Raw genomic sequence first — 24672 nt, forward strand, 5'->3', positions numbered from 1 at the left:
TTTAATCAAAGCTATGGTTTTTCCAGTAGTCATGTACAGAAGTGAGAGTAGGACCATAAATAAGGTTGAGTGCTGAAGAACTGATGCTTTCAAATTGAGATGCTGGAGAAGATTCTTGAGAGTCTGTTAGATTGCAAGGAGATCAAATCAGTCAATCCTAAAGGAACTCAACCCTGAATATTCATTGGAAGGACTGATGATGAAGCTGAAGCTCCAATACTTTGGCCACCTGATGTAAATACTCATTGGAAAAGACCCTGATGCTGGGAAAGGCCGAGGGCAGGAGGAAAAGGGGACGTCGAGAGGATGAGATGATCAGACAGCATCACTGACTCAATGGACATGAGTGTGAACAAACTCCAGAATATAGTGGAGGACAGAGGAGCATGGCATTGAGGTTGGACACGACTTAGTGACTGAACAACAATACATGTGTAAACTAAGAAAAATACAAATGAACTAAATGTAATCTAATGTAATCAAAAATACAAATGAACTTACTTACAAAGTAGAAGCAGACTCACAGACACAGAAAACAAACTTATGGGAGTTCCCAGGTGACCTAACGATTAGGATTCTGGCTTTCACTGCCATGGCCCAGGTCCAATCCCTTGTCTGAGAACTGAGACCTGCAAATCGGGAAATGTTTTGCCCTGAGCATCGTGCTGAACTGGAGGAGTGCTGTCAATTCTTCAGTCCTGCATTCACAATGCCCAGTGATGTCATTACTCTGCATTCTACCTCAATTTACATTTAGAAATGTCCAGCCTCGGTAACAGCTGAACCTGGTCAAAGTGTTAAGGTTTTGTTGCTCAGTAGAGAACAAAGGAGTTGAGTCTTTGTATGTTGTAGTGACCACTGAAGGTGACTGAGTTGACACCTCAAGGCTCTCACATCACCAGTCATTTAGAACAGCTCGATTACTAGGGAAAGGAATAACCGGGTCCCTGTTGTTTAGTTGCTCAGTTGTATCCATCTCTTAGCAAACTCACAGACTGTGACCCTCCAGGTCCCTCTGTCCATGGGGTTTCCCAGGCAAGAATACTGGAGTGGATTGCCATTTCCTTCTCCAAGGGATCTTCCCGAACCAGGCCATCTTGAAGGTTATATCCTAGGAGAGGCTGTGCAGTAGAAGCCCAGGAATGTACAGCATGGCAAATAAAGTTTGCAGAAAGAGTTTCAAGGGCAAACATCAAAGAATGAACATTACATTTCTCCTCATGCAATTACCTGATAATGTGGTCAGTGGTTACCTTATAGTGGTTTGTAAAGTATGTGCTATTCATTTTTTAAAATTTGAGACGAACTCTATGTGAAAAATAAGGGCTGGCTGACCCTCTTAGCTGGAGAGAACCAAGGAAGAACACTTCTTTGTATTATTATTTAGTAGAAATGGTGAGGGCTTCTAAGCGTGAATGTAGGAGGGGAAAGGGGGCTAAATGGAGCCCATGAATTCCAAGGAAACAGAGTGAATAAATAACAAAGTTTGGTAAGTGCAAGAATATAACACAGGATTGAAAGAGAAAACCTCACTTAGTTGTTTTTCTCCCTCCAAAGTGAGATCTCTTGTCTGTCTATCTGTCACAAAATCAATTGAGAGATTTGGAGAACGCAGACTCCCAAGCCCCACTCGAGAACTACTGAATCTAGAGACTGACCATATTTAGGACAGAGTCTTGAAGCCTGCACTTTATGAAGCTTCCAATATGACATTTAAGTCTTTTCAAAAAATTTTTTAAAAGAGAACCACAGCTCTTCTTTTTCTTCTACAAAGTCATTTCTGATTCACTTTTATAGGGCTATTCTTTTCATTCTACTTATACAAGACAGCAGAAATAATCTAAGAAGGAAGTCAGCAAAAAAGATTCGGAGGAAGTAAAGGAAGATTAAATGTAGTGGAGATTGCATGCTCCAGAGGAGAGAAACTGAGCTCTGAAAACAAATACTCCAGCTACTTGCTTATTGTGTGACTCTGGACAAGTCACCTAATCATCTCTATCAAAGTCAGGAAAACATCAACCTGTGATGGAAGTGTTATGAAAAATAAATGAAATAGAGGCTGACATAGTGCCAGTATTCAGAAAACTTCCCTGGTATTTCACCTTCTTTTTATCCTAGTAGTAGAGAATGATAGAAGGGAGGACCAGTTCCCTTCAGAAGAAAAGGGTTCAAGTCTCGGCTCTGCTGCAGATGATTCCTGACAGGCCAATTAAAGCCCAAAGCCTCGGCTTCCTGATTGCTAAAATGGTGATATTTATGGTTACTAAAAATAAGAGCTGTGTGATTTTAATGAGAGGATGTGAAGTGCAACACAACAGTCATTATTATATTAATACACAGCTCTCATTTCCTAGACCATAGATTCCCTGAGGGCAGGCTCCGCATTTGATTTGTCTTTAAATACGCTCATGCTGCTGAATCACTTGAGAAGCTCTATACAATGGAGTAGAGAAGGAAATAACAACCCACTCCAGTATTTTTGCCTGGGAAATCCCATGGACAGAGAGCCTGGTAGGCTACAGTCCATGGGGTTGCAAGAGTCAGACGCGACTTAGCGACTAAACCACCACCACCATGGTCCGGAGTGGCATAGAAACCTGAGGTTCTGCCCAGAAAGGATGGGCTGAGATATTCCAAAGAAGCAGCATATTTTGGTCTACAGAATAAAAAGACGTTGTCACAGGAGGTGGCAGGTGTTGGAAATCCTGAGACTCACTTTGGGTGGCATTGACTTCCTCCTGAAGGACACAAAGAGAGCCAGATGCAAGCCTGACATGGCTAATTGGGAGGTGTGTGGTCCTCTTGGAGCCTTTTCCTGAGATGTGACAGAGTGCCTGCCAAGACTAATCAAACCCAAATGCTACCCACTTCTGCTGAATCATATGGGGCTGTATTATAGCATCTAGAAACCTGGGATTTCTCTCTCATGATGTTGAAGTCCTAGATAGGAAATAGAAAGTCTGGGAACACAGGTGGTGTTTTCATTTCTCCCTGCATCTGAAGGCAATAACTTTGGAAAGGATAGAGAAAGGGAGACAAAAGTAAACGGTATTAGGAAACAGGATTTCTCCTTTCTAGATGAAGGGTTATAATATTAGAGCCTTGCCATTGGGCCAAATATAGAAAGTAGGTTATGTTGACTTACTGGGTCAGAGATTATCTAATTCAATCGAAAGAATTAAATTACTTTAGAATTCAAAGCAATGGGATAATAAATTAAACGATTATTAGGGAAGATCTAGTAGAGAGATTTCCAATAATTCCTAGGGAAAAACAAGAGGGAAGCAGATCAGAAATTGAACCCATGGCCTTAAATGTCTACAGAGCAATGCAATGGATATGAATAATTAATGAGGATAATTTCACATTTAAACACGGGTGCAAATGTGAATTCATAAGTATCACCTTGCTCCAATGGGATGAGAGAGTCACAGCTAGAATATAGCACTGAGAGGATGAGGAGTTATACAAAAAGGAAGGTGCATGAGATACACACAAAAATATGAGACTTGAAAAGATCAATCAAGATTAATAATATGAAAAACATAAGTATAAACCGAAGTATTTTCATGTAGGCTCAAAATTAACCTTCAAAAATAACTTGAGAGTTCTAGTTTAACAGATCTTCAAATGAAAACAAGCTGAGACTTCTTAGGTTACGGAAAACTTCAGATGAGTCAGTGGGTGCCAGCATTGGTAACAAAAGGCAAACCCGGCCATGGATCACACGTCACATCTCATCTTTCCTCTACTACCTACAGTATTTTGTCCAACCCTAAACACTGTGTTTTAACAGGGTCTTAGTTAATGTCTGAAAAAATATGAGCTCTCAGGAAGATGAAAAGTCTGGAAACTACATTATATGAAGAACATATAAGAGAACTGGAAGTATTTATCACAGCAAACTAAAAGAAAAATCCCTCCGGAGTCATATGATGCTTGATGTCTTTTCTTTGTGAAGGGCAATCATAAGGCAGCAAAATTAAGATTCAGCTTACTCTGTATATTACAGAGGAAAGAATGCTAAGCAATAAGTGTGGATTACAGAGAAATGGATTTTGATGAATGCAGGTATATCTTTCTAACAGTGTCAGTTGTTCAAAGAATGGATTGAGCTCTCTCTTGTTAGAAGGAGGACTTTCTTGATATTAGAAGTTACTCAGCAGAGGTGAGAGAATCACTTGGCAATAAATGAAAACCGGATCTTACAGGCTTCTTTCAACTCTAGTGTCTATGATGCTGGATAAAAGAAGTACAGGAAGCTGATGGACCAAAAGTAACTCCTAGGTTTTGAGGTTACATGCTTTGGAAGAGGTAATATAACCAAGAGAGAGACAGACTAGGAAAGGGGGATCTTTGGGAGAGTAAATGAAGGGAATGAGTTTGAGGAAATGCAAGAATGTAAAGACGGTATCAAGAGCATCAGTTGTTTCAAATCCAATTAATTTTGTTCTTTTTTCTGGACCTGGCACTTACGACCTTATTCATTGGTTAAGGAATTGCAAATTATTAGTTGTTAAGGTGAGGAGGAAGGAAGGGAGAAGGAACTAATATTCACTGAGTCACTCTTAGATTTTAAATAGATTATCTCATTTAAACTTCCAACCCTGTATAGAGTAGTATTATTTCACTCACTTTACAGATGAGGAAATTAAAGTGAGAGAAGTTCATAATTTGCCCAAGATCAAATTACTGGTAGGTAGAAATAGTATTCACACCTAGATTTGTTTTATTCCAAAAGATAATATTCTTAATAAGGAAAACATATGAAAAGCCATGGGAAAAAAATATTAATGTATCACCATCACCACACACACACACACACACACAAACTGTTCTAACAGGGGGCATGTAAGTATGAAGGAACCGTATTTAGGCTTGGGGTGTATACACAAAATGCTTTTGGAGTTACATGATAGAAATCATTAAGATTATGGATTCTGAGTACATTTCTCTAATACTAAAAAGCAGACTACAATTAAAACTTTCAGCATGATAGAAATCCAAAAAATAGAGGAAAGTTACACATATAGTCTATAACTATATTTTCTGTAAAGGAGCAAATGAGAATCTAGTCACCAATGTAATGGGAAAAAGATTGTTTTTGGTCATGGAAACTGTACTCAATTTTACTCCATAAAATGGTAAAGATCAATATCCCCAAGTTACAAACTTATAAATTAATAAACTCTGATATATCTGAATAAAGTTCAACTAGACTTTGTTTAAAATGGAGACTTATACCTGCTTATGAAGATAGACTTTAAAAATCCTAAGATAAAAATACTAAAGCAAAACCTCAGTTGCATTGAATGATATATGTGTGTATATATATATATATGTTTTACACACTATTTGAAAATTATTTCTCTATTAAACTTGATATAAATCAGTCAAATATTCACTTAATTTTCTCTTCATTTTCAAACCAAATTATATATATTCTGAATAAAGAGCACTTGCCACTTTTGACTGAGGGTCAGTGGTTAAAAAGGGCTTCGTAGGTGGTAGCCCAGGTGATGCTAGTGGTAAAAACCCGCCTGCCAATGCAGAAGACACAAGAGACACAGGTTCAACACGACTGAAGTAACAGCATGCACACACTCATGTACGGTGGTTAAAGAGACTCTAGAACACAGTGTTTAAGCCTAGATTTCAGTGATATTTTGAGGTCATTTAAGTCCATATGCAATGATAAGTCAGTACTAGTTCACCATAAAGAAAATCTGAGTAAATACATTCTTTATACCTCAGTATAAATTAGAGACATTATTAAAAACAGAGACATTACTCTGCCTACAAAGGTCTCTATAGTCAAAGCCACGGTTTTTCCAGTAGTCATGTACAGATGTGAGAGCTAGACAATAAAAATGACTGAATGCCAAAGAACTGATACTTTTGAACTGTGGTGTTAGAGAAGACTCTTGGACAACAAGGAGATCAAACCAGTCAATCTTAAAGGACGTCAATACTGAATATTCATTGGAAGGACTGATGCTGAAGTTGAAGCTCCAATCCTTTGGCCACCTGATGCAAAGAGCTGCCTCATTGGAAAAGATCTTGATGCTGGGAAAGACAGAAAGCAGGAGGAGGAGGGGATGACAGAGGACAAGATGGCATCACTGACTCAATGGACATGAATTTGAGCCAGCTCTGGAAGTTGGTGATGAACAGGGAAGCCTGGCGTGCTGCAGTCCATAGGGCTGCAAAGAATCAGACATGACTGAGCAACTGAACAACTGTTACAGCTCTTTGACTTAGTGTTCTGGTTTAATAAGACAAAAAAAATCTACTTTAATGGTTAATAATTTAGATAATAGAGAGAACTGAAAAACAAAGATTTAAAATAAATTACTCATTCTGACATTTTTCCTAATTAAAACTGTGTGATCCATTGTTACAAGCATCACTATACAAATGCTTCAGAAAAAATAATATGAAAATAAACATGTTCTATTTATGGGCTGTCTGAATACCTTATTGACGAGGACCATAACTTTTCCAGGTTCAGATGCTTTTTTCTTCTTGTCCAAGTGATCCTTGGCAATGTAAACGGCCACTCTGGTTTTCCCACTCCCTGTAGGGAGGCATATAATGATGTTCTTCCCCTCCAGGGCAGGCTGGGCCACTTCCAGCTGGTAAGGCCTGAGATTCAGCTCTGGCTCGGGGGATGCTCTTTGAGCCACATTCTCATCATCTGAAGGAAGTTACAAGGAAGAAAACTAAGGAAACAGACAACAAAATAACTAAGGCTAGGAAGCCTGAAATGGAACATGGGCCCCTTGCAGCTTAAATCTCCTTTCATAAGGGGTCCAAACCAATCCATTTTCTGTTTTCTGTACCAAACGGGTGTCAGCTCTCTCTGTTTGCAGGACACAGCCCAAGCGCTCTGGAAGTGGCCTAGGACATGGGAATGGAGAGGGAAGGGATTAACAGGATGGAGGACTAGGAGGGGGCAACACAGAGAAGTCTTTTCAGAGAGTGGGCAAAGCCAAGTGGAAATGACTGTGGTGCAGGCCTGGCAGTTGATGATTCTTAATGCCTCAGACTTGCCATTTCTTTGTGGAACCATTCCACCCCACCCAATTCTCTTTCACCAACAAATCAAGAGGGACTGGGAAAGTAGGATTCCTTGTTCTATATTCCCCCTCACTTTTTATTGTGAAGAAATACTAAAGCTGATGCTACTTTCCTTCACGTGAAAAACTTTACCTGACAAACCAAATACCAAAAAGCATATCTATCCGTCTATCTATCTTCTATCTGTAGATCATCTATCTCAAATACCTAAAACTGGTTCCCCCAATCCAATTTTTGCCATTTAAGGCAATCAGATTAAGCAGAAGCTGTATTTAGGGAAAAGGTGCTAGCCTTTTCCATGCTAGCCTTCACTCTGTAACTGTGCAGTGAAAGAGGAAAAATAATTTTGTTGGTTCATAACTAGATTGTGACTAATTTTGCTATTTAGCTTTGAATGTGATTTTTATCACTTTCTTATAGGTATGTCTCCACATATTCATGTTTTCCTGAAACTCAAAGCACAATACATTAAAAATATTTTCAGCTAGCGTAGATCTCTACATTTAAAATACTGATAAAATACATACTAACATACATTAATTTTATAAACATTAGAATAAAATAATTATAATAATCTTGGTTTAAATATATGTTTTTTAGAAGTGACCAAGTTTATCTATATTAGGGGAAAAGATCTAAAAATGTATAACTTATCATGTGGAATGCAGTAAAACAAATATTGCATCAATTTAAAAGCCCATCTTTTGCTTTATGTAATCACAAGAAAAAAACGAAATGACAGCACTTATCAGTATTTCATTACACATGAAGTAAGCATTCTCTCTCTTATCAATGAGTGCAATAAAATTAAACTAACAGAATCCCATTAACTTCAAAAAAAGTTGCTGATTGTTCCATTTCAGCAACTGGATTATTCTGTTTAACTGGGTTTTAACTTGCTGTGATAGCACTATCTGAACAGGTAGGAAAATTCACACCAAATACCACTTAGGAAGAGTCATCTACTAACCTGGCAGGAAATTTGCCTTCTGTATGGATGAGTAAACATATACGCAATACATTTACGCTATCATTGGCTCATCTGCTGATTCATTTATTAGGATTGTCAGGAAGAACTCATTCAAGATCAGCAGCTTTTAAAAACACACATTGACAAGCTTTCTCACCACGCTTGTCTTTGAGCTCTATAGCAATTATAATAACCCATCCTCTATTATATTTACAGAAGATTCAAGCTGACTTAAGAATATCACGGTGCTGTGCTCAGTCGTGTCTGACTCTGCGCCCCCGTGGACTGTAGACCGCCAGGATCCTCTGCCCATGGAATTTTCCAGGCAAAAATACTGGAGTGGGTTGTCACTTCCTACTCCAGACAACCTTCCTGACTAAGGGATCTAAACCACGTCTCTTGTGACTTCTGCATTGGCAGAGGGGTTCTTTACCACTAGCACCACCTGGGAAGCCCAGATAGCTCAATATCATCCATATTTTTTTGAGTCAAGTCTAGGAAACTTGATTGGTAGCCTCAAGTTTAAAAGAGAGGCACAGAGTGAATATGGAAAAAAAATCAGAGTTGGATTCATTGTGAGGATAGCATCCAAAGAAAAAGAGCTGGGTGAGTGCTAAATATTCAGCCTGATTCTTGCCTTATCACATCCTCTGACACAGGAATGGAAGAATACATCCACATACGCAATGAAAAGAGAATTTTCTCTTCTCTGTCACCAGAAGGAGAGAATTGGGTTGGTGTCAGGGAGCCAGGAGCCAATTTCCTTTATATAAAAAAAATGTTTGGGTTTTGTTTGTTTGTTGTGTGCTTCTTTTTGGCTCTCTTCAAAAAAGCAAAATTAATTAAATGCAATAACAAAAATGGTATTTAAAATATGCACAGGCTTTGAATAATATTGTGCCCATCCTCTATAACAAGTATTTATCAAAGACCTTAAAATTATACTATACCATACAAATGGTCAAAAAATGAAATCAAATAAGGTTTAAATAATAACATTCTATTGAAACTACACCATGTGGCAAATTTCATTCTCACATTGATTTTTGACAGCTGAGTTATTCTTGGAGAGAAAAGGTCTGTCACTGCATGTGTTTGAAAATGACAAAGTATTCCTTTACCTATAGTATGTAACCTCAGAAAAATATACCATTCCAGCTGGACAAATATTAATAGATATTACCTCAAAATAGTAAGGAAACACTTTCTACATATCAGGCCAATGTACATTGCCAAAAACATTGCCGCTTTGTAAGAAGCAGTATATCTCTCTGAGAATGGGGAACAGGAAAACAAAAAAGCCCCTCACGGTATAATTAAAATATTTAAACTTCAAAAGTACCACTAATTATGCTTTACTATGGCATAATAATACTATGAAGGAACATAATGTCACATCCACGATTCTTATGCCTCATAATGTAACCTCTAAATGTGGACAAAGGGCGTGTGGAATAGGGTCCCTTTGATGTCAACTTCAGAAATTAAAACATAATCCCAAACACTGCAATGCTTTCAGTGAATCAATGCATGTTTAACAATTTGCAGTTTACACAAACCTATCTTAAACTGATTTGTATGTCAACTTATAGCATGCACATGAAAGAAAGGAATTTCATAATTTTATGATTTCAGAATTTTGCCATCTACTATGCAATCTTGTATCCACTAGGCTTTATTCCTAAGCACTAACCATCCAGAACTCCAATGAGTTGCCCTTTAAAAATGTGTTTGTCTTCAAATGTATTTGCTTTTGGAAAAGTATTTGCTTTTTAAAAGTAGGTTGCTTTAGATTTATCATGACTTTCATGCCATGTTGAAGACTGAAAATCAGTAAATAGTTGCATTTGCTAACAGTGCTAAACAGATAAAATGCCCTGCACATAGAGGATATCTATTAGATAGTTATTAAATGAATGAATATTGTAGAAAAGCCCTTACTCAGGCAAACAAAAATTAGGAGAAGGTCCAGAAGCTTAAAGCAATCATAAAGATGTTAAATATTAGCTAGAGTGTATTTTGAGTTCTAGTATCAATAGCATTTAATAAAAATGTTAATTATTAAATTTAACAGTTGTATAACAAGCACAGAAAAAACAAATAAAAGCCACAGAAGTATGCACATGCCAAGAACTTAATATTAACACTGACTAAATTGAACGGAAGATTAATTAACCCTTTTTAATTAACATTAAAGTTACGACTGACATTTGGTGAATTGAGTTTCCTCAAATCAACTTGTTCTAAGTTATTTGGGGGTTATTAAGAGACAAGAGCATTTAAATAAAAGAGGTGGTACGTTTCCTTTGGGAAAGCTTTTGGGGCAGATGGCTATCTTTATGTAAACTATTTTGCCCTTTTAGGCCTATTGTAGATGTAAATTTCTATAATCCTTCAGACAGTGCGGGGTAATCTGAAGTACACAATATTTTTCTAAGTGTTTTCTATAACTCAGTCATAGAACGAATGAAGAATAGTTTCTTAATTTGCTATTTTGCTGCTGCTTCTTTGCTGGCCATATTGCAAAACACTGATTTTTGTTTGCACTAATTTGTTCATTTTAATTATAAAATATTTCAAACACACAAATATTAGAAAGACATGAAAGGGCCCATCACCCATTCTTAATGTTAACATTTCACCTCAGTAGTAATAATGGAAATGCACATTCAAAGGACAGAAAAAAAGATATGAAATGGATCAGACTGACCAAAGTTAGGGTGTCTGATAACAGGAAGTCTTGCTAAAGTGTGGAGATTGGGAAGAGGCCCTCTTATTTACTGTGTGTGTGCGCTCAGTTGCTAATTGTGTCTGACTCTTTGTGACTCTATGGACTGTAAGCCTTCCGGGCTCCTCTGTCCATGGGATTTTCCATGCAAGAATACAGGAGTAGTTTGCCATTTCCTTCTCCAGGAGATATTCCTGACGCAGGAATTGAACCCACATCTCTTGCTTGGCAGGTGGACTCTACAACTGCACTACCTGGGAAGTGGGTGGGATATTAAACTGATACAAAGAACAATTTGTGAAATATCTAGTAAATTTCTCATTTAGTGTGAGAATATTTTGCAAACTCAATTAAAGGATGTTTATAAATACTGAAATTCTTTTAACTATATGTGTATATTCTAATGCTTAAGAGGGACTCATTAAATACCATTAACTATAGTCATACTCATCTCAATATTACTTTTATTTATAATGTATTTTAATTTTTTTAAATGCAGGGGTTGGAAATAAATGTATAAAATTGAGTATATAATTTAAAAGCAGTCAAATTAATCAAAACAGATCACATAAATAAAATAGATTACATGGGTCTATGGAATGTGGCATATGCCAGACCAAAAAGCTATGTACTGGATCAAAATTAGAGACCTTGAGTTTAAGACTTGTAAGTTGTACTTTTCAAGAAAGTGAATGGCAAAGTTCCAAAACTATTTCAACTGTAGAAAAGAATTGCTTTAATTGCATAAATACATTAGGGAGGGTACGAACAGCCCCCATGCGTTCCACTATATGGTGTCTTATTTCACACTTTTTAAGGTTTACACAACAGTTAGGCAGTACCTGAATCACTTCCCATGGTGCCTGAATCACTGCCCATGTTGCTGTTATGTCCAAGACTTTCATCTAAGCAGCTGACACTTCCTTCTGCCAAACTTGTGTCTGATTCTGCAAAGGAAAACATTTTAAAATATTTTAAAAATATTTCTGAGAATAAACGTATTTTAACTGCACACCTCTACAGCACACAGTACATACAGTTCAATGCAAGTGGAGAAGGTACATCCAGACAATCACAAATAAAAGGTAAGAGTTTCTGGCAAGCAATGTTTAAAAACTCCACTATGAATGAGCAGCTGTCGGGGACTGAATCAAATACATGTATTTACCTACTTAAAGTACCATACATCCAATCTGAGGGCTCGTGTAAATTTGTAAGGAGTTAGGACTTTTGTTGTCCCCCTTTGTGTAAATTTTGTCCAAAAAAATATCTGAGCCTGATATTATCACTTAAACATAAGCACTATGTTTAAACCATTGAGTCATCTGCATGTACAATGGTAGAGAATTAATGTTATAGAAAAATTAATGAATTAATGAAGAACATGGTTCTACTGATAAGTTATGAAAACAGCAACTGGGTGATACACATAACTAAAATCTCACAAAGAATTTACTCAGACTATCAGGAAAGCCTGACATTGCAGAGGCACTAGAAGCTTACATGAGGTTGGGAATTACTTTTTTCTTTCTTATAATTAAACTAAGCTTCCATCAAGGATGACAATAAATACAAGTGGCAAGGGCACATTTCACTTATTAATCCTGATTGTTTCTTTTTTTCTTTTCAATACTCAGCATCAATTCATTTTGAAAAACCTTCCTTCCCACAACGGAAGGCTTCCCTCCTTACAGTTCATTTCCAAGGATTTATGCAATCCCATCCGCAAGGATCAGAACTATTGCTAAACTGGTAAAAATAAATGAAAGATGGTTACAGATGTTGGTTTTGGAATTAAAAGACTTGTGAAATTTGCTGTTGGCAATGCTATGAGCCTAACTTCCTTCCCCTTGTTTAAAATTGGGCTAGTAGAGGTACAAGCTATTATGTATAAAATAAACTACAAGAATATATTGTAGAACACAAGAAATATAGCCAATATTTTATAGTAACTATAAATGGAGTATAACCTTTAAAAATTGTGTACACCTGTAACCTATATAAGGTTGGTGGCCATAGCGGTAAAGAACTGCCTGCCAATGCAGGCGATGCGGGTTTGATCCTTGGGTCAGAAAGATCCCCTGGAGGAGGGCATGACAACCCACTCCAGTTTTCTTGCTTAGAGAATCCCCATGAGCAGAGGAGCCTGGTGGGCTATAGACCACAGGGTTGCAAAGAGTCGGACACGACTGAAGCGACAGCACACATGTAACCCATATAAATATTGTACATCAACTATACTTCAATAAAATAAAAAATAAAATGAAGCCAGCACAATTTACTTCACAGTATTTGACAACCATGTAGTAATGTTAGGTACAACGAGTTCTTTGCATATACTTGTTGGTGATTGAAAAATGAAATAAAATTCAAGTAGTTGGTGGATTACTAAGGCAAGAGTGTCATTTAAAAATATTTGGGGAATTCCCTGGTGGTCCAGTGGGTAGGACTCAGCACTTTCACTGCCAGGGCCTGGGATTCAATCCCTAGTCAGGGAACTATCAAGCCAGGCAGTGTGGTCTAAAATGAATAAATAAATAATAAACAATAAACCATCTTTAAAATTAATATTTCATAATATTTATACTTGTGAGATTATTATTTTATGCTAGAGCTCTCACATGCACTAATTAAATTATACTAAAGTAAGATTACGCTAAGTAAGGGCTTCTTAGGTGGTGCTTGTGGTAAAGAAACTGCCTGCAAACGCAGGAGACACAAGAGATGTGGGTTTGATCCCCTCATGCGGGTCAGGAAGATCCCCTGGTGGAAGGCATGGCAACCCACTCCAGTATTCTTGCCCAGAGAATCCCACAGACAGAGGAGCCTGGCGGGCTATAGTCCATAGCATCGCAAAGAGTCAGACAAGACTGAGCCTGAATGCACCATGAAACTAAGTAAAACTAGCCTGAATGTCACATACTTAAACTGGAATTAGAAGCAGGTGATAAAGAGACACAGTATGTTATCAATAAAACATGTCTAAACATGGACAATATATAACTCCTCAAAACTACAGTATCTTCTTTTTCTTTAACCAGTTATTTCTCTTTTTAAGTCTGGTGTGTTGAAGTATAATTTCCATCCTGTAAAAATCACTCTTTTTAGGTGGTAAGTTTGATGAGTTTAACCTCAAAATTTGTCCTCAAGCCCCTTCATTGTCACTTCCCTTCTGCTGTCCCCTAGCAATCACTGATTTGGTTTGTCCCTAGTGCTTTGTCTTTTTCAGAATGTCATACTAATGAATTGAGGCAATAGGCAGCCTTTATGTTTGGCTTCATTAATTTAGAATAAGACCTTCAAAATGCATTGCATTCACATTGTTATTTATATCAGCAATTTGTTCCTTTTTATTGCCGACTACTATTCCATTGAGCATCTGTGAAGTGTGGCTGTGACATCTCCCTTCCAACTTGGATAAGCCTAGTGAGCTTGGGAAACGTAATGGAATTACAGCCAATACCAATTAAATATATGAGATAGCTTTCTTAAAAGTTAGAAGAAAGCAGATAAGAAATTTATAAAAAAAAATTCTCAATGGACTTGCATACTGTTTAAGTATATTAGCACAACACAAATATACTCATGTGAAAATACTGTGCTTATCAGTTGTCATAGATTAGCTCTGAAACTCAGATTTGAGGAATCCCTTATGATCACACGGGAAAACCTGTATATCTCACTGAGAGATTTTAAATATGGCACTTTGCAATTCCCAGAGGTATGCCTTGTTAGGAGCTCAGAGGCGAGTGTGGGATAGAACTGTCAAGTAGAAGAGCGTTTTGGGCAGATGTACTGATGAAAGAGAATATGAGTTGTAAGGAAAAGGCAAGGTGTAAAATGAGGTGGGGAAAATGTCATCGCAAGGATAATTCTAGATCTAGAAAGATAAATCAAGATTTTTAAGACAAAAAAAGTGAATTTTGACATGCATTTTACTTGTTTTAAATGTGGTATAGAGAACTGAAGACAATGCCAAAAACACTGAAAAATACTAACAAATATTATCTAAAATGAAACACTGTATCTTTAAGTTTTTCACTAAGTATAATCTAGATGAAAATTATACTTAATTTTCATTTCATTTTCTAATCACTAGCAGTTAAACCATTATCTTAAACTTACTCCATGTATATGTAAAGTCAGGATTTTCCCCAAGCTTTGTTCTAGCATATATAAGGTTTGAGAGAGCTGCTTAATGCAACATGCATAAATAATGTATGACTATTAAAGAAGAATACTACTAAAATAGGATATTAGTAATTAAGTTCATTACCTGGATTATTTTGGTTCAGCAAACAAACCCACAATGTGTCAGAGGACACTGAACTTAGTGCTTACACAGACGTAAATGGTATTTTAAGCTCTCAGCATCCTCTGTGGTAGATACCTATTATCACCTCAGTTTCATAGGTGAGAAACCAAGTCTCAGAGAGGTTAAATGATTTATCTACATCACACAGCTAGAATGGAACAGAGCTGAGAATCTCATTTTTTGAATCCAAGTCTAATATTCCAGTGTTTTTTGCCCAATGCCAAGCATGCCGATGATCTGTTAAAAACTTTGTAAACAAGGGAACAATACTATATCCATAGAGTTAACTGGAACAAATTGTTTTTTTTAAGCATACAAACATTTGCATTATAATGTCAATTTTTCTAACAATCTTGAAGTAGCTTATCTTGCCAGGGAAAAAAGTTAGAGATTATTTTATTGTGCTAACTAACATTTCTGATTTCATCCACAAACTTTCATTTACTTTACTTTTAAACATTCACACTGTCTTTTTAAAAAATTTTATATAGGAGTACAGTTGATTAAACATCCACACTAAGTTCTAAATATTCTCTGCACACAAATAAAAGAGGAACATTTCTATACTTCTTGGAGAAAATTAATTGCGGTAATTCTGCTAGACATCACTATTAAAATGAAAGTGAACACAGAGAGGTCTTTATCTTTGTCATTTTAAGGATATATAAATCTCCAGTTTTTCAACACAAAAATAATTTTGTTTCCTCAGCAGCAATTTCTTATGCATTTGATATATTTTTTCTTTCATAGAAACAGAAATACTAAAGGAAATAACTCTAATAATTAAAGAAAATATTTTGTTCCTTGATAACATTGAGAATGCTTTCTCCAGAGTTTTTCTTCATGCATTTACCTAAAAAAATCATGTAACACACACACACACACGCACACCAAAAAGTCAGATCAAAAAAGTGTTATATAATGAAAAAATTAAACCAACCTATTGAATTTATAAACCAAGAGTTCCTGCAGTTGATTATACAGGATTATCATGTGTCATTCTTTGTACTTTTCACAGTATCAATCTGGATTTATGTCCTAATGACTAAAGTCATGTGTCTATGATTTTAAAATAGCTCAGATAAATAGTCAATTGGAGACTGGGCGTTCCCATGAAAAGAACATGTGCTGTGGAGTCAAAAAAATTAGTCTCCAGATCTGAGCTCAGCCACTGCGAACAAGTAACTTACCCTTTTTACCTTTTTAAGATATAGACAGCAATTTCTACTTTCTCCTTTATTGTGAGAATGATTCTGTTAGATCAAATAAATAAATCTTTAAAGGAAAGAAATCTTAAATTCTCATGAAGGGGCTGTTTACATGAGCTTTGAATATTAGAGTTAGATTATATAACAAGTTTAATTAATTTTTAGATAGGTGTCATTTCCTTTAGGAAAAATATCAAAGGTAGCTATGAAATGGATTAGAATATGTTGGCAATTTCTGTTTAAAGAAAAGCAGTTATTCCTATGAAACTGCTGGAATGAACAAAAACAATATTCTGTTAAAAGATAGGGTTTTCGATAATAATTTTGTAAACAACACAATAAAGAACAGCTTTTCTTATAATAATAGTGTCTAAGACCAGTCTATAAAACATGGGAGAAAAAAAAAACAAAACTGTCTCATTTTACAATCACATCTTGAATAGTTTACTAATAAGGCAGAAATACTAACCTGAATCTGAGAAATTATATATTTAATATCCTATGGAACTTTAAATACTTTAAAATATTTTTATACCATTTAGAAGCCAAAAAAAATTTTTTTTTAAATATCAAATGAAAAAAAAGCCTCCTCCTTGAAGGCCTTTTTAGATCTATTTCAATGTAAAGTATGCCCTCTGCTGGAAAAATGCTATATTAACAATGAGTTGATAAATACATTGTTTATTCAGCCTAAAAACTGAGCTTCATTAGGTAAAACACCAATTGGTGCTTACTTCCATCCCTACCAGGTGGTGTTCCTCCTAATTTCAGCTTAAGATGCGTTTATAACTGCATAGAAGATTCCTCCTTTCTTACCCCTTGCCTCAGCCTTTCCTTCTCTTTGCTGGAAAGTGGTTTCTGCATCGCATTAGGAAGGGGGCCAGAGCCTCAGAGCTACTGAGAAAGGGCACCAGCAAAACCTACCGTTCTCCTGAGAGGCAGTGCTCATAAAGTATGCAAATACTCCGATTTCACTTGCCGGGTAATGGTATGTCTATTCTAGTTCTGACCTCTCGATGCACATTAGCTTCACTTCTTCAACTATCCCCTCCTTCCCTCTAGTTGCATAATCCCCAAAGTCTGGAACAGCAAAGATCATCCCAAAGCTTCACACGCATGTGTACGTATGTGCGCTCACGCAGGACTCAGGCTCGTTACAAGTGTGCTTACTGTCATTCTACTAATAATACCAATCTCCTTTTCTTTTGAAATAACTATCTTTTCTGAAAGGAGATAGATGACTTTTATTTTCAGCTCTATGTATATGGATTTGTGCGTGCGTGCGCGCACACACACACACGCTTGCATTTTGGTCTGTCAGACTCTGCTCTCTGTGCCAGGGAACATGTGTTCCCGCAGAATGGAGAGAAGCCACCTCCACCCACCTTGCATATTCTCTCCTGGATCCAAGCTTCTAGGAAATGAGTTCCCCAAAGGAAAGAAAAAAAAATCTCCTAGAGCCACAGGCCCACATGGCTATCCACCGAGCGCCTCTGCTCCTGTTTATAGAATTCACTCTGCTGAAATGTTTCAGCCAGAATTAAATTAGAATTGTGTATATTGATGTTGGCTTAAATTGTGTCATCTATGCCCTTTAGCCTTTGGACTTGAGCCTTAAAGAGAAAGATAGTGATTCAAGTACAGGGTTGTAGGGATAGTCATACCCACTAAAGTGACCCATTCATTCATTGCTTGTCAGTAACAGGTAAAAAGTCTGAGAGCAGACTCCGTTATGAGTGATAAGCATAATGACCACATGGGAAGTAAGCCTTGGCAATGCAGAGTGTAGGAATGCATGCAAGATAGATGGGAAGTGGAAACCTCTTTGGTTGGTAGGTACCCTTCAGGAAAAGTTATTCAAGTTACATGGATCTGAGGAGTATGGAGAGAGGTGCATTTAAAGGTATCTTGGTAGGGACTTTCCTGGAGGTCCAGTGGTTAAGAAGTTGCCTTCTAATGCAGGGGGTGAGGGTTTGATCCCTGGTTGGGGAGCTAAGATTCCACCTGCCTCGTGGCCAAAAAAACCAAAAAACATAAAACATAAGCAATACTATAACTAATTCAATAAAGACTTTAAAGATGGTCCACATCAAAAAAAAATTCTTTAAAATGATAAATAAAGGTAAATCCTGGTAAATATTCAGTAGTAGCTTTTGGGGAGGAAAAAAAAGTGACAATTTAAAAGTGCTTGCCACATTGATTTGACGACTTGATTTGTAAGTTCTATTTGATCTAATTTAATAAGACAAAGATCTAGTTCAAAAATAAAATAAAAGTGCTTGCCAACATTGATGGTGTTCATATTCCCCACCATGGCTGATTTCAAGCTACCAGCATGATGTCACCCAGTGGAGCTGGGAAGAGATGTACACGCTGGGCTCCTGCAAGCCAGAAGGAACCCGTTCCAGCACCCTGATGGATAAATCTATGTAACAAAACACTCTCCTACAAACACCATCTGAAATCATCACACATGCTTTGGGCTAATATTCCATAACTGTCCGAATGATAAACATTTAAGAGGGTTTTTTTTTTTTTTTTTTTTTTTGCCTCAGGACAAGTCTTTGTAAAAATCATAGTAAAAGAAACCTGTTAACTTTCATTGATCCTAGAAATCTTACCACCCACTCCCTCCTTCATAAGTGCTCCTCTGGAATCCAACTGTTTCCCTACCCACATTTTTCACAGAATTTTGCTATGTTTATTGTTAATACAATTGAATTTCCTTGTGTTTAATGTGTGGGAGCATGCTCAGCCACTCGGTCATGGCCGATTCTCTGCGACCCCATGGACTGTATAACCCACTGGACTCCTTTGCCCATGTGTTAATTATACCTAGATAAATTTTTATAGACTTTATTTTTTTAGCAGCTTTAGGTGTGTAGCAAAATTGACTAGAAGGTAGAGAGATTAGGTATAACCTCCTCCACTATGAATACCCCCAAAGCACATTTTGAGCTTGCTTCATACGTGCACTTTTGCTTATGCTATCCATACAACCGAAAGTGTCGGCTGCCACTTCTGTTTACAAATCCAACACAGGACCTTCAAAGCGCAGATGAACTGCCTTCCATTCCTCCTTTGTGGTGAGTCTTCCCAGGCTTCTCCTCTTATCCTTAACATATTCTCTTTTCCTAAAGACAGATTACTGTCTGTGTTTAGGGGCACGAAACTTGTTTTCTTGAACTGGATTATAAACTCCCTGAGGGTGAGGACAGTACCCTAGTGCTTGGCCAGAACATATTCTCGGCTTCTAGCCCTATTCAAATAGAGAAAATAACATCTAAAGATCAAATTAAAGTCACCACATTTGTTGAAACTCTGCTGAAAAAACTTTAAGCTTGTAGCCATATGAAAATCATGAAAATAAATCCAACACGTATTAGCTGCACACAGAGAGGTTTCTTTCCATCAAAATACTTACATTCTCGCTCCTGAGATATGAGCAGTATTCCTCCTAGAACTATTATGCGATTGGGGGTCGTATAACTAACCTAGATGTCTCTCGGTGGGTTTCAAATAAAACACAATCCTAGATTTTCTTTTAACAAACATAAAACAGCACTTGTAACAAACTCTCTCTCTCTTTCTCAAGTCAAAATGATATTTGCCTCTTGGATTTCTGTACTCGTATTTCTAGTTCTCAATAATTAATATAACTAAATTTAGAAGAGATAGAGATGTAAAGGAGAGCTATCTAAATTCAGAGCAATTCCATACTAGTATGGGTGATCTCTCACAGTATTATTGAAGACTGCGGCATCAATTATCTTTCCCACTAAGCTCTCAAGTGCTATGTGGTATGTATTTCTAGAGATTCTAAAAATCTCTAAATTTCTAGAGGTTAGTACTATAGAACATTATTCTGGTCCGCAAGTGCAAGGATAAATTTTGTGGCATTTTTACAGAGATTACTATAGACCAAGTCTAAGATTGGACTTTGGTCTATAAAAAAGCAAAACAAAACAACAACAAAAAGAATGCTCTAACAGATTGGGCCAGAAAGAAGGAGGCTGTTTTATAAAGGTCAATTTTTAAACCCCTCCTACAGAACATGATCTATGCAAAATATATCCACAATATATTCCAAAGCATAATGTCACCGGATAAACCTAAGGAGTGGAACATATGGGGGAATATGAAAAAGAAGGTATTAAAGTCTGAAAACAAGCAGGTTGGTAAGCTCATTAGCTGGGGTGGAATTTTAAAATCCTCACGTGAACGAATATATAAATCAAAATATACACATGCACTCACAGTCATGCGCACCGTGTATTCACACATGGCACACTCATCCTGTTACATTATAATCTTCCACCCGGGAACAGTGACATTCTGCTCTCTTTATAAATGTCAAAGCGCCCTCTGCTGTCCAATTTGCGGAACTTGCATTTTCTAGTTTCATAACAGGGAAATCCAGCAAAGAATGGTAAAAGAAGTTTGGGGGATTCTCTGCGGAACTCTGCATAAAAGTGAGTTCAACCCAAACACAATAAATTTTATTATTTAATTTTAAATCTCACTTGCTTTGTTTTTATCTAATTATAGGGTTCTAATTTTTATAAAATAGTGTATTAAAAGGTCAAATAAGTAAAATAACCACTTGTTTGTTTTAACAAAGTTAACAGTAGAAATAAAAAATGACTGCAAAACCAATTTTACCATAAGCCTATAAAATTAACATATACCAGATAACTGTATATTTTCTATAGTTAAATTATTTTTAATAGAAGAAAATGAATGTGGGCTTTGTGTCCCTCTGATATTTTCTAGGGACATGTGGTCCAGAGAAACATCAAAGTTTTCCAATAGTTTCTTGTTAGAAAATGACCAGTGACTTCAGAAGGCAGAACCATTACATCCAGCATTAAAATTTTATGAACAGTTTGAGAACTATTCAAATATCCTTTAGAAATTATTTTATTAGTGTGGGAAAAAAACAGATTATTGTATTAGTGTGGGTCTATCTTAATTATTAACCACTTTTTAAAGGGAAGCAGTTGAAAGGAGAAAGGAAGAAGAAATGCCAACCCCCGATGCAGAGGCACAACAAAAATGACTGTCCAGGACTGCCCATTAGGGAATTCTGATCTCTCACCCCCAGGTTGAAAGAGGGATGTGATTAAAACCAGTTTCACGGCGGGCTACTGCTATTAATGCTAGTGGGTATTACCTGACAGGAGTGTTAAGGAGTAAAAAAGGTTAAAGACAATATATAAAGAATCTTTGCCTTAAAACTGTAAATATTTATCATTTGTATCCACAAAGACTATTGTGCACTGAAAAAAAATATTTTAGAAATTGATTTGGAAATAAAACTTAGAGAAGTCTAATTTAAAATTAGAAATAATTCAAGCCACATTTTTTCTTTTTGCATATGAAATTTCATATTTATAGAATGTGTGTAGCTTAAGTAATAAGTTTCTTTCAATGCTACCTTGGTAACTGTACTTGGAATCTTAACCTGATGTACTGAACTTCAAACTAAAGATTACACATTATCAATATCAGTAAGATGCACAAAATTGTGTAAATTGATATTACTGAATATTTTCAATATTGAATACTTTCATATTTATCCTGATTGTTAAGCTTGCCAAATAATAACAACGTAGGCAAAATCCTTCTACAGTTAATTTTGCAACAAAAACTTCTGTCAAAAGAATTCCAATAACTTCTTTGTGGGTAATGACTCTTTAAAAGTCATTTACATCAGTAATTCTTAGTTCTGAAGAACAACAAGAAAAGGAACAAGTAACTGGGATGATCTACATCTCTCAGGAGCAGGGTCAAGGCCTGAAGCAAAGGCATTATACTTTTGTAGATCAGTTACCCATTCTTACTGTTCTGGAAAGGGCCCGCATGGATTGGATGAACCTGTTCCCAAGTCCACATAAGAAGTTCAGACAGCACGAGAACCTCAGAGCCTAGTAGCTGTTAAAGTCTTGAATGGCTGGAGTCCTCAGACTACGGTACAGCATGCTGTACATGTCCTCAGACTAGTATACACCTTAGCAGCCTGTACTTTTCTTCCACTGCACTTTGTAGCTACAGAGTGACTACTGCCTGGCTGACATGCCCATCATTGAAAGCCCCACTGGGGCAGAAGCCACTTCTGTTTTGTTCCATCACAATATTTACAGGGCTGAACTGAACAGCGCATGTCTGGCACACAACAGGAGTTTAATAAAGATTTGTTGAAAGGAAGAAGTGAAAGAAAGAGAAGTGAAAGAAAGGGAGGGAGGAGACCCCAAGAAGGAAAACAAACCCTTCCTGTCCCTCAAGACCATTATTTTAAAACCCAGATTTTTTCACATGATGCAAATTTATGTTTTATATTAAATAGTAAGAAAACAGATTTTTTTTTTTTCTTTTTTTTAAGATGCACCTTGCATGGCTGTGGAATCCTTGATCCCTGACTAGGGATTGAATTCATGCCCCGCTGAAGTGGACTCTTGGAGTCCTAACCACGGGATCATCAGGGAAGTCCCAGAAAACAGATTTAAGAAAAAAAAGTTTTGCATTTAATTTTGTCCTTTCTGAGACTCTGAATGTTTCACAGATACTGCAGCCTGACAAGATGCATTAGGCTGGCAAGTTTGATGAAAACCCTTCATTTGAGATGAAGATCTCAGTCCTGGCTTTAATTCTTTCTAGTGTGAATTTAGAAAATAGCCAGTAACCCACAGAGATGTCAGGTAACCTAACAAGGAAGTTTATTAAAATGTGAAAAATCCACATTCAGGTAGTAATTTTGGCATTCCCATACAATCACGATTTTTGAAAGAAAGCAGAGCTGCTGAAATTAAAAAAAGATCCTCTAGAATTCACGTGTGCTATTCTGTCCATTAAATTGTGGTCCAAGATCAGCAGTAGCAGCATCACCTGGGAGCAAGTGAAAAGGACAGAATCTGCATTTCAATAAGACCCCCTCTTCCAGGTGACTCATAAGCACATTAACGCTTCAGAAGTATCCCACTAAAAAAACCCAACACCTTAAACAAACTAGGCTAAATTACAGGCAAGCTATAAAAAAACCTCGGTACTATTTATGACAAAGGATTGCTACCCTATATATTTAGCTAATTCACCTAAACCAGCAAGAAGAATAAAAATGCCCTAAAAGAAAAATAGGCAATTAGCAACAACAACAACAAAAAGAATGAACTTGTAAAGATGTTTTTCATTGGAAATTAAAAACTCAAATTCAGGTAGTAACATAGCAAATTGGTAAAGTTTAAAAACAGCATTGCCCACTCTTGTACAAGAGACTTCAGGACAGTAAGCATTCCCTTACACTGTTTGATACAATTTCTGGGAGTAAAATATGGCATTAAATATGAAATGCCTTAAAACTGTAGAAATCAGTTGATCCAGAAATTTCAATTATGTAATATGTCTTTAAGAATTAAACTGCGTAGGGAGATATGTGAATTGAGAGTTTGGTGTTAGCAGACACAAACTATTACACAGAGAATGGATGAACAACGAGGCCCCACTCTACAGCACAAAGAACTACAGTCAGTACCCTGTAATAAACAAACCATAAAGGAAAAGAATATGAAAAGAATGTATATATATACACACACATATATATATATATATATAACTGAATTACTTTGCTGTAAGCAGATATTGAGACAACACTCTAAATCAATTATACTTCAATAAAGTAAATTTTAAAGAATAAAACATAAATTTAAAAAGAATTAAACTGAGATATAAACACAAAGAGAGTTATTGCAGCATTATTCACGATGTAGAAATCTGGAAACATCCTAAATGTTCAAAAGGTGGTTAATTAATTAAAAAGCCTTCAATAGATGGACTTGTTACTCAATTGTTAAAAATCGTGCTGTAGAAGAATATCTAATAAATATAGGAGAAATGCCATTGCATATAGAGACATCCAGGTATGTAAAAAAAAATGAGAAGAACAAATACCCAAATATGAAGAGCAATGTATTTTATTGGGAAAGGAGGAGTGGTTTTTTTCTTTGTTCTCTGTTTTCCAAATTTCCTACCACACAGCTATATTACTTTTCTGAGTTGAAACAGCATATTTTGCAGTAGTGTGATAGAGTCAGCTTATACTGGCCCACAGGAACAACTGTTAAATTTTCTGGAATTTTGTGGAATTTTATTAATGTTAAGCACAAGCATCTTTACAAATTAAATAATATGGACTCACTAACTAAATTATATTAAAACAAAGGTAATGAATACTTAAAACTCATCATTTTCTAATCATTTTTGTAGATTTTACAATCATCAGTGATGCTGAGGCTATTTAAGTCTGTTGTCTCCATGTAATAAATGGCAGATAATGTCCTGCACATCTATTCCCAACTCAGTGTTCAGTGACATTATG

General features: G+C 36.4%; 1 protein-coding gene across 1 annotated transcript in view; it reads right to left on the reverse strand.

Annotated features, from left to right (window-relative positions):
- The window catches only part of IFIH1 (interferon induced with helicase C domain 1), a 55211-nt gene that overhangs the window by 17170 nt on the left and 13369 nt on the right, over positions 1–24672 (reverse strand). Inside the window, exons 4-5 of the mRNA XM_065931652.1 lie at positions 11621–11725; positions 6477–6697 (exon numbers count right to left, since the gene is read on the reverse strand). Coding sequence (XP_065787724.1) covers positions 6477–6697; positions 11621–11725 — 326 coding nt within the window. The remainder of the gene's footprint in view (positions 1–6476; positions 6698–11620; positions 11726–24672) is intronic.

The sequence above is a fragment of the Muntiacus reevesi genome, chromosome 3, assembly GCF_963930625.1.
Source record: "Muntiacus reevesi chromosome 3, mMunRee1.1, whole genome shotgun sequence".
Taxonomy (NCBI): domain Eukaryota; kingdom Metazoa; phylum Chordata; class Mammalia; order Artiodactyla; family Cervidae; genus Muntiacus; species Muntiacus reevesi.